This window comes from Ornithodoros turicata, unplaced genomic scaffold (genome assembly GCF_037126465.1).
Source record: "Ornithodoros turicata isolate Travis unplaced genomic scaffold, ASM3712646v1 ctg00000979.1, whole genome shotgun sequence".
NCBI classification, from domain to species: Eukaryota; Metazoa; Arthropoda; class Arachnida; order Ixodida; family Argasidae; genus Ornithodoros; species Ornithodoros turicata.
Genome location: NW_026999433.1, coordinates 423597 through 441336, shown reverse-complemented (window position 1 = coordinate 441336; position 17740 = coordinate 423597). Strand labels below are relative to the sequence as shown.

The 17740-nt window shown below is 45.3% G+C and overlaps 1 protein-coding gene across 1 annotated transcript in view; it reads left to right on the top strand.

The window, feature by feature from the left end:
* Window positions 1-2239: 2239 nt before the first annotated feature.
* Window positions 2240-17740, top strand: part of LOC135376029 (uncharacterized) — a 46706-nt gene continuing 31205 nt past the window's right edge. The window contains exon 1 of the mRNA XM_064608642.1: window positions 2240-2297. Coding sequence (XP_064464712.1) covers window positions 2286-2297 — 12 coding nt within the window. The 5' untranslated portion in view covers window positions 2240-2285. The remainder of the gene's footprint in view (window positions 2298-17740) is intronic.

Sequence of the window (17740 nt, the reverse complement as noted above, 5' to 3'; positions counted from 1 at the left end):
TTGCTTGATGTTCACATAGAGGAAAGTGGACTTAGGTCTACAAAAAAGATCTGCGAAATCCCATCTGTATGTAAAAAAAAAAAGAAAGAAAAGATGGCAAACTTCGCCAGTCGCTCACTTTACTGTTATACTGAAGTCCGTCCTGCGTAGCATCCGTAAAAAGAATTCTGATGAGCAATGTGCCATTTTGTTAGTTGTGAAATGGGCTTTCCCGTGATATAAGCTTGGTACTTCTACGTACAACGAGTCACAGACTCCAACTGCCCAAATATGGGGAAAATATTAAAGTAGCTAATACATTCGGGAACTTTTCTGAAAAGCCACATCATTTATCGCCTCAGTGTTGTTTTCATGGGTGTCTAAGTCGTTCGGTTGTAGAATGTGTGTTTATAAGAAAGGCGGCTTTATTTTACCGGTTATCCCTGGTAAAATATTCAGGTTTTGGGTTTGTATTCAATCGCTTTCATAACAAAAACAAGGGCAAATATTCCACATAACGTTCCTGTGAATGAAGGGCAACCACAACAGATGCCTCCCAACACCCAACTGCCACCGACAATCAGAGGGTGACTACTGGTGTCTTTTCTTGTGTCACTCACCATTCAATATTGCATATATATATGTATGGTCAGAGTTTTCACTGCATATTTTGAATATGGTTAGTGCGTAGTTGCATGTATATACGATTTCAGAAGTTGTTAGTGCATATTTATATGCCTATATCCACGGTCATGGTTGTCTCACGTAAAGCCACGAATCTATCAAGTATGCCGACGAACGCTATGTGAAACTAAGGCATGTTAAACAGGATGCACAGACATCCGCAGTTTTGATATCGAATGCGCTTGAACGTTGCTCGTTATTTCACGGAAGTTGGCGCACATTTTAGGACTGCTCATTCTCATTACTTGGATTGAAAGTTTATCGGTACGGCCGGAAAGTTGTAATCTATGTTCTCGACACCTACTGTACATCCTGCTCCTGGGGTCGACGGCCCGGTCGTGGCCTCGACGGCCGCTTCCTTCAATAGGTTTGCTGCTCATGAACAGTTCTTCGCAGTCGGCGGGGAGCTCAACCGCTTACTCGCGGCATGAACCGTCTCTGTGCCTCCTATTTATTTCCCCGCACCGCTCTGCTTTTTCTTTTGTATTTCTCTTTTTTTTTCGAAGTTGAAGTACGCGCCCCATAGACTCGAAGCAGACGCGCTGGACGCAGACTATTGCTGACTGCGGGAGGTTTCGATTTCGTTTAGATTGCCAAAGTTGCATCACATGGAATGAAAGATGGCTTGTGGCTGGGTATTAGCCAAGATATGCTGTCGTGCGGCCGTATCGTGCATCTTGAGCACAATAAACTTTAAAGCACCTTTTCAGTTTCACTTCCGCGTCGCAACGGCAGCGAGATTGCTCCCGGTAGGAATCAACACGCAACAATCGTGCAACAAACCCTTGTACGTTCGGGAAATCTGCAAGTTTGTTTGTTTCGCCGTCTCAGGAGACATTATCCGCCGAGGGTCAGTTTCACTTTCTCACGCGGCATTTGTCTTGCAACTTTCTCTCAGTGGAAATATCTTACAATATTGTGCGAAAGCGTTCGGCGTTCAGATTATTGGCACCTTGCTTTCCATGATACAAGCTGCTTTAAGGCGCGTTGATGCACCCGTGTTCGCTGTTTTACATTTATGTGCATTGATACGTGTGGCGTTGAAAACCTTGCGGGTCCCAACATATTATCTCAATCATGCCGCCCTTCCAAGAGCATATGGTATATTTTACACAATCCATAAGCCTGTTCCACGTAAACGCTGTACTGAGTTCTGCGTGTGTTCACTGAGCACAGCATAGGTAAATCAGGAAATGCAGCTGTCGAAAAAGGAACTTGGCCCTGAAAAGGTGGATTGATGTCCCACCGCTGGTACCTTTTCCATTGCTGCATTTCCTGAATTATTTTGCTTCTGGACGCCGTACAGGCTACGTGTGTCTGTGTTTCCTGCGTCACACACTTTGCTTCAGTTGTTTTTTTATTTCAGCACATTGTCAGTTACACTGTAAAAAAATAGCCGTGGAAAATACGGGTATATCGCCTCAAGAATAACGGGCGTAAACCCGCTGTTTGGAATCACACGTGTATCCTGCTATTTCGCGGGGGAGGATGGGTCTGGGCATGCGCACTGGATCTGCGTGGACTTCTCAGCAACCGATTGTCGTGTGAGGAACGCAAGTGTGCCCCGACTGTCGAAACCGTCAAAGCTCAAAGCTGTGCCTGCCGTCGTGGGCTTTCGCCAGATGATTTTGAAGGTATGTGAGCTCTTATTATGCCCTTTATGCTGTCAGCTTTTTAGAATAAAAGGAAACATGCGCCGCTGTTGTGTGTTACCATATACGTAGTGCATGGCGCCTTCTTCAACGAAAAGATGTCGCCTTCCGCTGTATTCCCATTTGTCACACTGTCCATGTCCTAGCCATGCATGTTCTTTAAATTTCCCTCTCAAAGCATTAAAATGAGCAACGTGTAACTTTCTGGAACTAGTGAAAGAGTGTGCGTTCACCAGCGTGAACATTTGAATTAGGCCGGGGTTCACCAATGCTGGTTAACGATATTGAACGCTCAACCGAGATTGAGTGCCCTTTACACGTTCCTTATTAATAATGTTATTTCGGGACGCAAGATTTATATCAGAAATGCTTGGCAATACTGTCGAAAGAGTTGGGTCTCAATTACCAGTCGACGAACCCGTGACCTCGTTTTTACCGACGCTGATCGAATGGGGCCATGTGTACGCCCGTCGGTGATATAATTTTAGCTATTTGCATTATTTATGAGGCAAATATCGATTATCGCTGCTCTATACAAAATGTGTGGAACAAAACCTGTGAATAAAACTGTAGCAGAAATGTTGGTAAAAGCGTTCGCGAAACGTATTTTCCCCTGTGCCGTGTACGCAATAGTGTCTTCGTTGTTAGCATTAAGAGCGTTCGACGACATCTCCTGATATGAACGTGTATCAAGTTACGGCACCGCACTGATGGCACACTCGCAAGAAGAGCCCGTTTTGAATGGGAAGAATAACGATTGCGCGTCTCTGGGTTTAACGAAAATCTGGCGATGGGTTCGCATTAATGATGTGAGACGTTTCGTTAGCTGAGCTGTGTGTGCATGAGGAAGTGATACTGTAGCCGCACAATATTTTTTTTTTGCTACACAGCTTTTACTCTGATGCATACAGCACCTGTTCCTTTCCATGCACCTTCTTGTATAAGCCATTTTTAAAATAAAAGTATTGTATTTTGTGGCCTTATCTCTTTCTCTATATTATTACCAAACAGGGTCTGGGCATATACAGACAAGAAGCAAGCAGCAAACGAGTACGACACCCTGCTGTGAATGCAAACTACCTCAAGTTTACCTTTATGACTATGAATGACACTTCCAAATATATTCATCTACCGGGTGTTCAAAATTAAGCTTTCAGGAGCGCTACGCGAACACAGCGATGAGAGGAAACCGGAGATGACTCTGGTTTACACTTCGCAAAATAAACTTCGAGAATAAACTCCTCGAAATAAATCACGAAAAAATACACAGTGTAAAGATAAAGCCGTAAAAATCAACTTTTGCGATACAAACGCTTCAGATTCAAACCTTCAAAATAAATCGTCTCTGATTGGTCGACAGGCTCGACAGCCTCAGAGCAGCGAAGGCTTTTGGCTCCCGCGTCTCAAAATAGTTCCCCGCAGGGTGAGGCTCTTTGCGGTGGGCTGGGAACGAGAGTACCGAGTCTGGACGAATCGTTTGCTGTATTTTCCGCCGGCTATCAAGATTCTGTTGACACTGCAGTTATTAATGACTTGTTCTGCTGCTCGCCTGTCAAATTTGAGTATGTCGAACTCTGAATTCGTGTCGTGTCACCAAATGAGTTCCCGGTGTGTGTTCCAGCTATGGTGGACACCTGCTATATTATGAACATTATCGCGAACATCGCCATTCTCCTGCAGGGCTGCCTTGGTTGTGAAGTCGTAGAGTTGAAAAGTGACGATCGACAAAAAAGCCTGATTCCGATACCGTGTGGATGTGTTGTGTTTGTCCGTCTGTATGTGTTTGTTTGTGTTCCAGCCTCAGAACCGTAGAATCGTGAAATCGGAACCTGCCTGTGGTTTTCCTTGTGAGCCTACGTTCTGATAAACGCGGGGAACAGGTACTGGACAGACTCTCGAAATGCATTTCTGCAAATAAGCTGCATATCAATGTGAAGAAATTGTTTGTTTGTTTGCAAGAAAAAAACTATTTTCTCTCGGATGAATAACTTAAGTCAGCAGAGGTGCCCTAATTTTTTGTGACCAGCATACGGTAATCTTAAAGTGTAACGAAATAAGATTATAATTTCAGAAACATCCACATTGATTCGCGCACCTTCCTAGACAACGATTTGCCATGCAAAAGCTGCAAAAGATGTATCTAGGCATAATACTTCAAGCACTTTGTTTTCACTGGTCTTTGAATACTCTGGAACGTAGAACGTGAAGAAAAAACAATGTACAAGTTTCCGGTGATGCAGAATCAAAAATAACAAACACGGTTAAGAGCATCAACTGTTTACTATATGCATAAAAACAAGACTTTCGTGCAGTAGGCTGCACTTCTTCAGGTTTGAGGACCTGTTACAAGTGGTGAAGCATATATATTGATGATATATTTTGCCATCTGGACAGGTGACGAAACCTCTCTACTCTCATTTTTTGATCATTTTAACTCACAGCACAATTCCATCAAATTCACGTGCAACTACTCTCGAACTTCAATCAGCTTTCTAGACGTCACTGTTTCTCTCGAGTCGGGTAAACTCGTCAGAGATCTCTATAAGAAGCCGATTGACAAACGGCAGTACCGTCATTTCAACAGCCATCACCCTAATATCCAAAAGCAAAACATTCCATTTGGACAACTCACACGTTTAAAACGCATATGTTCCAATACACAAGATTTTTTGAAGCATGCAAAGGACATATGCAATGACTTCAAGGAGCGCAGTTATCGCGACGAACTCATCGACAATGCCCTAGCCAGAGCCACCTCCCTAGACAGGGAAAGGTTGCTTTCTCGTGAATCCAATAAGGCACAATGTCATAATAAATGCACTTTCATTACACCTTACAACCGCGCACTCCGTAATGTAGGATCTGTGTTCAAACGCCATTTCAACATACTCCACGCTGATGAATATCTCAAAGACATTTTCCCTAATGCTCCGGCTATTACATTTCGGAGATCACGTAACATACGCGACTTACTCACTTCCTCCCGCAATAATCAACAGAGTCCCGGTTGCGCTCCTTGCAACAGCAACCGCTGCCAAACTTGCTTATTTATTGCAACATGTACCTCCACCTGTAGCACTGTTAATGGTTTCGTTTTCTCTATTTGGCAGTCTCTTCACTGTAGCTCATTCAATGTCTGCTATCTCATTACATGCAAATTGTGCAATAAACAATATATAGGCGAAACACGTAACACCATCCGTGAAAGATTTTATGGCCATAAATCAGATATTGTTGATAAACGTCAATCGCCTGTATCGCTACATTTTAATCTTCCGGGACATGATCTGCATACACATATACTTATCACCATTTTAGAATCCGGGTATGCCAATGACATCAAACGCAAAAATCGAGAATCCTTTTTCATTTCAAAATTTGCAACGTTACAGCCGCACGGCATCAACGTGTACGGCGGCCCATTACAGTCCTTTATACTATGAGTCTATTTATTGTATTATCACTCGTCTGCCATTTTTCACATCACACACGATGATACACAATCAGTAAGACACCAACTCCGCATTACTTTCCCAGAGTCTGGAAGCCCTTAGCCATCAAGGTGCTGTGTGTCCTCAATCCTTCGCTCTTGAGCCCTAATTCCCCGTACGCATTCTAAAGCTCTTTGTGCCAACTGGCTGCTGTGCCTATTCATGTGATGTTCATTGGTTTCCTCCACGTACAACTTCTACTCTTCTGTATGTCTGTCTGACCTTGTCCAGCCACCTCCTATTGATTGCGTTTTGTTTTTCATTTTTGTTGATATTTGTATTGCGTTTGTAGTTCTCTTCACCCTTACCCTTTTCTCTTGTACCATGTGACTTGGTTTTTGATATATGCTTCACCACTTGTAACAGGTCCTCAAACCTGAAGAAGTGCAGCCTACTGCACGAAAGCCTTGTTTTTATGTATATAGCAAACAGCTGATGCTCTTAACCGTCTTTGTTATTTTTAATACTCTAGAACCTAAGAATGCCATTATCTTAAATACCATGAAATTTTCTCACAGAATTTTTTGCATCTTTTTTATTCACGTGAATATACAGTGCAAATTCTGGTTATCAAATGTCGGAACATGAAGAAAACCAAGCGCTATAAGTAACTGAAATCAGAAGTGCGAGAAATGAATAGCACCCTCTGTTGTATTTGTTTGCCTTCCTTTCTCTGCTTTGATCTTCACATTCAGAAATCCCGAAGTACGTTTATTAGCAGTCACTCTTTATGCCAAGCACCCACGCCAAGAAGAGGTCTAAAATTTACGGTACCAGCTGCTTCATTGTATGCACTCTTAAACCCGTACCTTTTATTGTAACTTTTAGAAACATGTAACTTCTATATAGACGTAGATTTCGAGATTTCTTATAGGTTACACCACTGTAACGTATATTTAGAGGTTAAACCGACCAAAGTCATGTCTTCACAACACGAATAGAAGTTACATCTCGGAAAAAACAAAAACAGCTTGTTGTAACTTATAAATGTACCCTCTACTCCGGCACTGTAACTTCTAAGCGAAATCTCCAACGATAATTTCTTTGTTAGTTTCTTATCGTTTGTTTTCCTTCTGTTTTGGAGCATAATGCCGCGTTTCAGCCTCCCATTCGAGACGACAGTTGCGAATCCACGCTGTTATTTTTTATCTGTTTCAGCGTCATCTATACGTCGACTGCATGTTATCAATGCTGTATGCACACAGATTATAAGTTCGCAGTCTGGAATACTGTTAGTATCTTTCTTCCTAAAGGGTGAAAAACCATTGTCAATGCCACAACCACCAAGATTTCCGATTTCGCTGCGTAGCCGAGCCTGGTCTAGGTCTGTCCACACTGAGAGCGGTTTCCTTGAAACGCTTAACGCTCGTCGTCCGTCCGTTAACAAGTGTAATCTGTCTTAATCAGTGGTTTTCCTCGCGTTTATCATAGTATCGTCAGGAACAACGGAAAAGCTAAATGTCGCTAGCAAACAAGGATATTTTCGGTGTTCTCAGGGGAAACTGTAGTGAGTGCGAAGACTGCAAAGAATATATAACCGAAAACGAACGTCATACACCGCAGCCTTAATTCACACACTTCATACACTGGGTAAGAGTACATTTTGTGCTAGGTACGTGCGTTATTTTGATAGCAAGAGCTCTTATCGCATGTTTGTTGTGGCAAGCGTTTTGCGGTCCTGCATATGAACGGCACTTACGCTTGCTACTTTTCTGCTCTTACTTGGTCGCCAAGTAAGAGCCGGCGTGCATTTTGCGAGCTGCGGATATATGCGTCGAGATATATAATTCGCAGCTTCCTACTTGTTGTATTCTTACGATATTCTAAGACTCAATCGCGGAGTGAACGCCTTCCCGCATTTATGCTGCTCTCTCAGCGTACCTTGTGCTTTGTACGGATTTGAATGGTTCCGTAAATGTTACTCTCATTGCCCAAACTTTTGTTCCTAGGATCCCACATGCAGGTTCACATACCGTCAACCAGCGCAAAATGCAGTAGCTCACAAACTCGTCCCAGAGCGCCTCCAACGCTGATAACGCACTAATGTAGTGTCTCCTGCGTTACTGTACACTCATACTCCTCAAGATTGTGTGCGCTTTATGTAATACTGTATTGCCCTTTGCGCTCGCCTCTGCAACACGACTGTGGAATAATTTTTTTTTTCTGCTGCAATTCTCCATTTCGTTGGGTCTGTTCAGCTTAGCAAACATAGGTCAGTTGTTTTGACTCGCTGGCTTCCTCGCACTTTCATGCATTGCTTCTCACTTAGAAGATAGTTCGTTTTTCCACATACCTATGGTAAAGTGATCAAGGTTCCTCCTCACATCAGAATCGCACTTGTGCACAATGTGTCACCCCTAGCTATACTTCTGTTTTTGTAATATACATATGTGCAAGATCTCCTTTTCTGCTCGTGCATTTTGGTACCTTGGTGTGTTCTGTAAATGTCTGTTCATATCCCATGCACAGGGTGTTTGTTTTTATTCGCATCATAGCAGCGCTCATTTGACAGGTGGGCTGTGTTAATTTTCGCAAATTAACCCATCCGTAGTTACAAACATTTCCGACATTTCCTGACGCATGTGTTTGTAACTACGGATCGATTAATTAGCAAAAATTCACATAACCCACCTGCCAAATGAGCGCTACTCTGTTGCGAATAAAAATTAACATCCTGTATAAAATGCCGCACGTTGGCGTAACCTTTACGGGCAGGTGCTGGATTGAAGGCCGTAACCTCTAATTAGTGGGTGCCTTTGTAACTTTTATAAAAGGAACTGCTCAGAGTGTACTTGGTAACTTCTGAAACAGAGGGTAAAATATTGCGATTTCTTACCCTTTACTAAAGGGTACCGAGTTAAGAGTGTGGTACCCTTGCACCTATTTTTACAGCTTATAAATATTGTGCTGAAATATGAAATCGCTGTAAAACTTGCATCCTGCACGACATTACATTAAATGTGCTGCTTGCAATTCTGCAGCGTTGTTTCTTCCTCACGTTCAAGTGAAAAGGCAAAAAGAACGCTCCGAGACTTACTCTCACACAACCATTATTTCGGGGCCATGTCCTCACGCTAAATGGTCACGAGCGTGCTTTTGAAAACTACAGAGGCACATAGGGAAACCGACGTTGCATTTGTACCACACATTCTATTTCCAATAATTAAACGAGACCTAATTAGTACATCCACTTCGGATGTAGAACATGTTGTCATCCCTTATAACTGCAAAAATATGATTTCTCTGAGAATAAAAAAAAATCAGTTCATGGACACGCTACATGCACCGCACCTACTAGAAATTAACCAGTGGTTGCTGAAAATATACTGGTATTTGTGTTTTATGTGATGTATGGCCCACATTTTCTTTTTGACCAGCTATGCCAGTGTGAGAGCTCCTATGCCAGACTAGCTAATTTCTCCTCTTTGTCCTCCATGCAGTCACATATATGTTACACTGCAAGGAAGCTAGCTGGTACCACAGTACCAAACAGGTGAATTTACATGAAGACAATCACATAGCAGAGTGAATAAGAACCACCATTATTGACTTAGTTTGCTTGGTTGATGGCAACTGAAGGTGGCATATTTCTTTCCTCAGATTTTTTTTATTGGTTTGTTCCAGCTAAAAACAGAAGCCATACACTGAGCAGCAGGGCATAATAAAACCCTCCATAAGCATCACTTTGCCTCTTTGACTTTGCTAGCATGGCTTTGCCTCCACAAGCCTGACTTTGACATAATTGATTTGTGCCGTGATAAAGGGTACTATGACTGTGTCTGCAGTACCATTTAAAACGTTGGCACTGTAGCACCATCGTCACCACGATCATCTTCACCTGGCGCGAGCTGCAGAGCCTTCCACCAGATCATGTCATTAAATCACTTCTCGTTAGCTCTCGCACCATGACGGTTGTCTTGTCTCCTTCATATTGGTGACCCTCATACCTCATTCATACCTCACCTTCATTGGTGACCTTGTCTCCTTCATATTGGTGGTGGTATATAATCGGAGCGGCCTTTTTGGCGCACTTCGGCCTTCTCGTGGACATGAGCCATCGCAGGTTGATTGATACCACTACCAATCTTCTGGTGCAGGGCACAGTAGCACCGGCACACCTACTTGAGCCACTCCTCCGCAAGTCGGAGCCGACGACAGAATACGAGGCAGAGGTGGGCAAAACTCCTCACGGTCTTTGCCCTCACCTCGATTTTCCTGGACGGAGCTTTGTCCTCACCTCACCTCACCTCAACTACTTTTCGGAGAAGTTCCCTCACCTCACCTCACCTAAAAAAAAATTCAGATTTTTCCTCGCCTGCCCTCACCTCAAATAATTTTTCAGAAAATTTTCCTCGCCTCACCTCACCTCAAAACATTATCCGAAAAATGTTCTCACCTCACCTCACCTCAGCCTTTCCTGAAAAAATCTTTCCTCACCTCACCTCAAAACCTTTTCAGAGAATTTCCCTCACCTCACCTCACCTCAGCCTTGCATAAAAAAATTTCCCTCACCTCACCTCAAATTCCGTGAGGTGAGGGGGTTCAAGGCGCCCTCACCTCACTTGCAGTTAGGAGGGTGCCCCTCCCTGCTCAAGGTCGCCGCTTCTCACTTTTTTAAATGACGAAAGTACGCAGCGTAGAGCAAGTATCGAGAGTAAAGCATCAGGTCCCGACTCTCTGCTTCAGCGGTAGATTGTGACTGTAGGTGTTTGTGGCGCAAGCGCAACAAAGGCCAGAAAGCGCCACGACTGCGGTGAGTACCTGATGAATGGCGATGATAGCTAAAATTATTTACGGATCATGTCGTACGCATTATATCATGGCCGCTCGCCATCAGCTAGTGGGATGGCAGGTGCATTGCTAATTGTCTCGTTCACCGCCTTCGCATGGCATCCGATAGGTTGAGCGCTACAGTGGTGGTCGAATCGAAGCGCAGCTTTGTGAATCATAATCGTATGAGTGTCACGTCATCAGTGCACCCAATGTCGTGCCCCCTACTTTTTGTGAGATGTGCAGCCAGAGTCTCTAGACCCATCGTGAGGACTCAGGACCAGCCAATAAGCAGCGATTATTGATAGTGAAGTGCAACGGCTCGCGTCGTTTGGTTTACAGGAGTCACTGAAAAAACAAATAAAGTAAAGAAGACAGCCCTAACAACTACCTTTTGCCAACTTGCCTCATATCACCTAAAAATTTTCGGACAAATTTTCCCTTTTCTTCTCTCGACACACGAAAAAAAGTCCTCACCTCACATGAAAAAGGAATCCTCACCTCAGAAAATTTTAACAAAATTTCCCTCACCTCACCTCACCTCAAATTTTTTTCAGAAAATGTATCTCATCCCACCTCACCTCAGGCTTTCCGGAGAAAAAATTTCCTCACCTCACCTCACCTCAAAAAGTTTTTCAGAGAATTTTCCTCACCTCACCTCAAAATTATTTAAGAAAATTTTCCTCACCTCACCTCAGTCTTTCCCAAGGAAAATGTCCCTCACGTCACCTCACCTCAACCATTGCTCCAAAAGATGCTCCTCACCTCACCTCACCTCAAATTCCGTCACAAATTCTGTCAAGTTCCCTCACCCTCACAAGTCCTCGCGAGGGTGCCCACCTCTGATACGAGGCCATTTTGCAAGAATTCCCGGCGCTCACCCAGCCGCCAAACTGGAAACTACCTGTCCAGCACGACGTGGTCCATCACATCGTCACCACCGGCCCACCTGTCCACGGCCGCCCACGCCGCCTCGCACCGGAGAAACTCAAGGTGGCCAGAGCTGAGTTCGAGCACATGCTCGACCTCGGCATCATCGAACCTTTATCCAGTAACTGGTCATCCGCTCTCCACATGGTCCCCAAGAAGACTGGCGACTGGCGGCCATGTGGAGATTACAGAGCCCTCAACCGCGGCACAGTCCCAGACCGATACCCGATTCCTCAGGTACACGATTTCACCAGCCACCTGCACGGCGCGAAAATTTTCTCGAAGGTCGATCTGGTACGCGCATACCATCAAATACCGGTAGCGCCCGAAGATGTGCAGAACACCGCGATCACCACCCCGTTTGGACTGTTTCAGTTTCGGCGAATGCCTTTTGGCTTGCGAAACGCAGCGCAAACTTTCCAGCGGTTCATATACTCCATCATCAGAGGTCTTCCGTTTGTGTTTGCCTACATTGACGACCTGCTGATCGCAAGTTCCACCCCGCAAGAGCATGCCGCCCATCTTCGCGCGCTCTTTACTCGCCTCACCGACTTCGGTATCGTCGTCAATGCCGCCAAGAGCGAATTCGGGGTGGAGAAACTGGAGTTCCTCGGTCACGTCATCACCAGCTCCGGCATTACCCCACTTCCCTCAAAGGTTCAAGCGGTCCAGGACTTCCCACAACCTTCGTCTGCACGCAAGCTTCGAGAATTCCTTGGGCTTGTTAACTTTTACAGGCGGTTCGTTCCTCACTGTGCAACAACTCTCATCCCTTTGGAATCGTTGCTTGCTACCACCAAAAGCCGTACCGCCCTACTCACCTGGACGCAAGTCGCTCTTAATGCCTTCGAGAAGATTAAACGTGACTTGGCCACTCCTACCCTCCTAGCCCATCCTATCCACGGCGCCCCGACCAGCCTACTGGTAGACGCTTCAGCGTCTGCCGTCGGCGCAGTCCTCCAGCAGCACGTCTCCGGCCAATGGCAACCACTCGCATTCTTCTCCCGCAAGCTGAAGGACAGGGAAGTGCGTTGTAGCACATTTTCCCGCGAGCTCCTAGCAGTCTATCTCGCGGTGAAGCATTTTCGCCATTTCCTTGAAGGCCGCATGTTCACCATCTTCACGGACCACAAGCCGCTCACCTATGCCTTCGTATCCTCCGGTAACAACTACGCCCCTCGGGAAGTTCGTCAGCTCTCTTACGTCTCAGAGTTTTCAACTGACATCAGGCATCTTAGCGGCAAAGACAACACGGCAGCCGACGCCCTCAGCCGTGTCGACACTCTCTCTCAGGTCGTACACCCGCCGCTCGGTACCGGTTTCACACTGGACGCGTTGGCTGAAGAGCAACGCACGGACGAGGAATTGGCCAAGCTCCGTGCTGATGCACGATCTGGACTTCGCTTTGAAGACTTGCTCCTCCCCGGCGCAGCAACGACCGTAGGTTGCGATGTGTCGGTTGGAACACCGCGCCCGTTCGTTCCAGTCGCCCTGCGTCGGCAAGTGTTTGACATGCTCCACACATTGTCTCATCCCGGAGTACGGGCCACACAGAAGCTCATCGCTGCCCGCTACATGTGGCCACGCATGCTCGCCCACATCAAGCAATGGGCGCGCTGCTGTCTCCAATGTCAACGAGCTAAAATTCATCGTCACACCTACGCGCCCGTGGCCGCCTTCCTCCCGCCTGACTCACGGTTCGACAAGATCCACTTAGACATCGTCGGCCCCCTACCACCCTCTCAAGGTCAACGTTATCTCTTAACAGCCATCGACCGCTTCACCCGGTGGCCGGAGGCAACACCCGTTCCGGATATCACCGCTGCCACAGTGGCGGCGGCATTCGTGACCACCTGGATTTCACGTTTCGGGGTACCCTCCACCATAACGACAGACCGAGGAAGGCAATTGGAGTCATCTCTTTTTGCTGCCCTCGCCACTCTCCTCGGCGCGCAACGTATCCGCACGGCCGCCTACCATCCGTCATCCAACGGCCTCGTGGAGCGATTCCACCGCCACCTCAAGGCCGCATTGAAGGCCCACGTCAACCCCACCGCCTGGACGGAAGCCTTGCCGGTGATACTCCTTGGACTCCGGTCCGTTTTCAAACCCGACTTGGGTTGCACCTCGGCCCAACTGGTCTATGGAACGACCTTGCGGCTTCCAGGCGAATTCTTCGCACCGCATCCCACCGGGACCATTCCCGATCCCACGGACTATGTCTCCCGCCTTCGCCGGTGTCCGTCCCGCACCCACGCGCCTGGGCTCCGCCACCAAGGTGTACGACCATTCGGACCTCTCCACGTGCACGCACGTCTTTGTGCGCGTCGACGCCGTTCGGAAACCCTTGCACCCCCATACAACGGTCCCTACCTCGTCATCGCTCGCTCTCCGAAGCATTTCACGATCCGGATCAACGCGAAAGCAGAGGAGATCTGCATCGATAGGCTCAAGCCGGCCTATACCGAGTCGCCGCCATCAACCGACGTCAACCTTCTGAAGACCGATGATTTTTCCCCTGCCAGCCCCCCCCCCCCCCTTGAAGCCCGCCAAGCGCAGTCTGCGGGTCTCATGGGCGCCTAAAAGTGTGTCAATTTCACTCATGGTCTTCGGCCATTCGCCAGGGGGGGGGGGGGGAACTGTAGCACCATCGTCACCACGATCATCTTCACCTGGCGCGAGCTACAGAGCCTTCCACCAGATCATGTCATTAAATCACTTCTCGTTAGCTCTCGCACCATGAAGGTTGTCTTGTCTCCTTCAACACCTATAGTGCTAGATTGCAGCCCCCTATTGTGTGCAGATATTCTGATGCCTGCAGATCTGTAAGCTGTTCTTCCGGGTGAAAGAAAGCTTGAAGACTGCACACGTTGTGGCTCACTACCAAAGCGATACGGTCGGAGAAGAAATTACTGGACATAAAGCACAGTGAGGCATGCTCCACCCAGGCCACAATGAGGTACAATTAATTTGAGCCACCTTCCGTTAATGCAGCAAAAACATCTATTTCTACTGAAAGAAAGGCTGTGGGTTTTTTTTCTGTTGTGGTTGAAGGGCACACGAGATTATAATAAATTGTTTCCAAAAGCTGTTACGTCGCATTCTGACATGATCTGAGCCAATATGGTCAGCTGATGCTATAAGATCTGCAGAAAACACATGCCAGCAGATTCTGAACATGCTATAGGAGAGGGTATGCCCTTGAAATGATGAGAATTGTTCACTTTCCAGATGCCTTCAGGTATGTGAAAACAATCATAAATGTTGACAAAGCTGTTGTGAAGCAATCTGTAATCTGTAGAACTGGGCAGAACAGTTGAATGCAAAATTTGTTCAAAGTGTGCTATAGCATCATACAAATGGGATATGAATGAGCTGACGAAACATTTTTCTTGCGTAAGAACATAGGTTCTCAAAATGGAAAAGCAGAGTGTCGATTTTCGCAGGAAAAAGCCAGAAAGGCATCTTTTTTTTTTTGCTTCCTCGATGGCCTCAAATGACGAACAAGCTGCAGCACATTATGGTGACAATTTCTTTTTTTGTTTTTTAAAAGAAAAATAAACCTGTAGATTTTCAATATGTTACAGGGGAGGACTAGTTATGCAAATAAGGGAAGATTTATTTTAGACGACCTATATGTGAATATACTATGTGAAAAAAAGTAATTTTTTGCAAGTGCCTGATATTCTCAAACACATGGTTAAACAATGAATATAGATCAGCTTGATATTTTTATGTGAAGCTAATCACAAGCAATCAGTTACAAGCATAAATAATCTGGGGCTCCTTCAAGAATGCCAATTTGTCAGAAATTTATTGTAAACTTGACCCCAAATGGGCTCCGTTCTTGAGTTCTCACCACCTCACCAGATTTATTCTCGTTCTACATACCCTTTGGGATGGCAGACCCGTGCTTCCCCTCTAACACCAGGCAAGGAAAGCGCACAAATGATGTATATGTAGATGTCAGAATGAAGCTCGTAAGGGACAACTTCATATTTCGGCACAGTTTAATGTGCCCCCATTGTTCAAGAAAACAAAATGATGATTTACATTCGATATACGCATCGTCTAAAAAATGCGAAAAATTTTTTTCATTGATATTTAAGAGAGTCAAGCTACATCTCTGGCTGGTTTTGGCTGGAATAGCCCAGGTTGACAGTTACACAGGCTGATGTATGTCAGCATTGAAAATATAAAGGAAAAAAGGCAATTTAAAATGCCTCACTCAATTTACTACATTTCATAGCTTACACCTTGACAGGTGTTTTTTTATCCTAAAATGGTTTCATTGCCAAAATCAACGAGAATGACCGTCATCACATTAACAAGTTTCAACTAACTGTATAGCAAGTAATGTAAACAAGTAAGTAAACAAACATGTGCTTACTTTTCCTGCAATCAAGATGTGAATTAGGTACATCGTTGAGTTGCAGGCTTCAGTGAAAAATCACTGCTTGTGATGTCACTGCTGAGTAAGTAGTGGCACTGCTAGTGACGCAACATGTGATTCCAGTGTCTTTCACCCCACCCCATGTTATTTCATGAGCAATTAGCATCAGAATCAATGAGCTTGCATGATGCACTTATGAAGGGTAATTTCATGTGTGCCGATAAACATACTGCAGTGCTAATTTACAATGTAGTTTGTGGCTGTGGAGCACATTCATATTGAGTATGCATTGTGAACTAGAGGGGCATTTTCTTCCATAAACATTAGATGAGCGAAGACCCCAAAAAAATGTAAGCACTGTTTACGTGCATTTGACAACCTGCGTTTTTTTTTACTGAGAGGCTCTCTTCGTAGCTAGAGGGAAAGGGTGCTGGCAATGTGGCACATGTTCATAAGATGTAGAACCAGAGACACAGAAAAAAATTGACAGCATATCATGATCTCAATCATGACATTGTGCCCGTGTTTCTGTCTCCTGTTCTGCATTTGTTAATCTTTTTGTGTAGTTGCTGGATTTTAGCCCAACAGCAGTGGTCAGCAATTAGAGAACATCCAGAACATGCAAGGCATACATTTCCTCATTCTCCGCATTCCTCATTCAAGTAACGTTGAAGAAGTAACCATGCGAAGAAACAATACAACAGTGAAGCTGGCTTCAGTACACTAGAACATGTCACATGTAACAATATAGAGTATGCCTCAGTGTTTCCCAAACCATGTGTCAGGACCCCCATTGAGGCCGCGATAGCCCAAAGGGGGCCAAGAGAAAGCAGATGAAGTGAGCGAAATATGCCACAAAACCAAGGAAACTATCTCTTTACGACTGCATTATATTGAAGTTGTTTTACAAAAATGCAAGTTCAATTCAACGAACAATCAGTCGGGAAACAAGCTAACTCGCAGCAATGCTTTCAATCAAGTGTGTCGCAGTATTCCTCACTGTATCACGACGAGACCGTGGGCCTACATCAGACGCTACTTGCATGCACTAGTATAACATTCATATTTATTTATTTCGAGAAGCCCAAGGGTCCGGAGGATATTACATGTGGGGTGGGAACTGGAGCGTAAGATACATTTACAGCAACTTGATAGAAACAAACAAGCAAGCAAAAAAGAACAACACAATTAGCAGTAAGTAAACAGGAAAATAAAGAAACGGCGACGGTACAAACTTGTATGAAAACAAGTATTAAAGCGCGAAACAGGGAGTTCGTTCACATAAGTACAGATAATTAACAAATATGATAAGGGGGAGGAGAAAAATTTCATAGCAACTGACATACAAACGTGGTGGTCTTTTGGGTGGAGCGAACGGGAGAGGGTGTTACAAAATACTGTATGGTTGATAATAGTTGCGAGAGGTGATGGGAGGTTGTTCCATTGGATGGCAGTTGAACAACAGAATGATCTGGATAATGCGTTGGTATTACAATGAAAGCGTGTGACCTTATTAGTGTGGTCGATGCGAGGAAAAATGACACTCGGGCGGGTGATGGGCGATTGGTGCGGTGGCAAGATGAAAAATAACCTCTGGAAGATGGCTAACTTGGCAAGACGGCGACGATGTTCGAGTGAGTCGAGATTAAGATTTGATTTTAATGCGGTTCCAGAGGTATCGAATTAGTAGTCGCTGGAAATAAAACGGGCAGCCCGATTCTGGATGGCTTCTATGGCGTCACAGAGATACTTTTCGGGAGGGTCCCAAATAGGTGATCCATATTCCAGCTTGCTTCGTACAAGAGCCGTGAAGGTTAGGAGCTTAAGATGGAGGGCGCCAA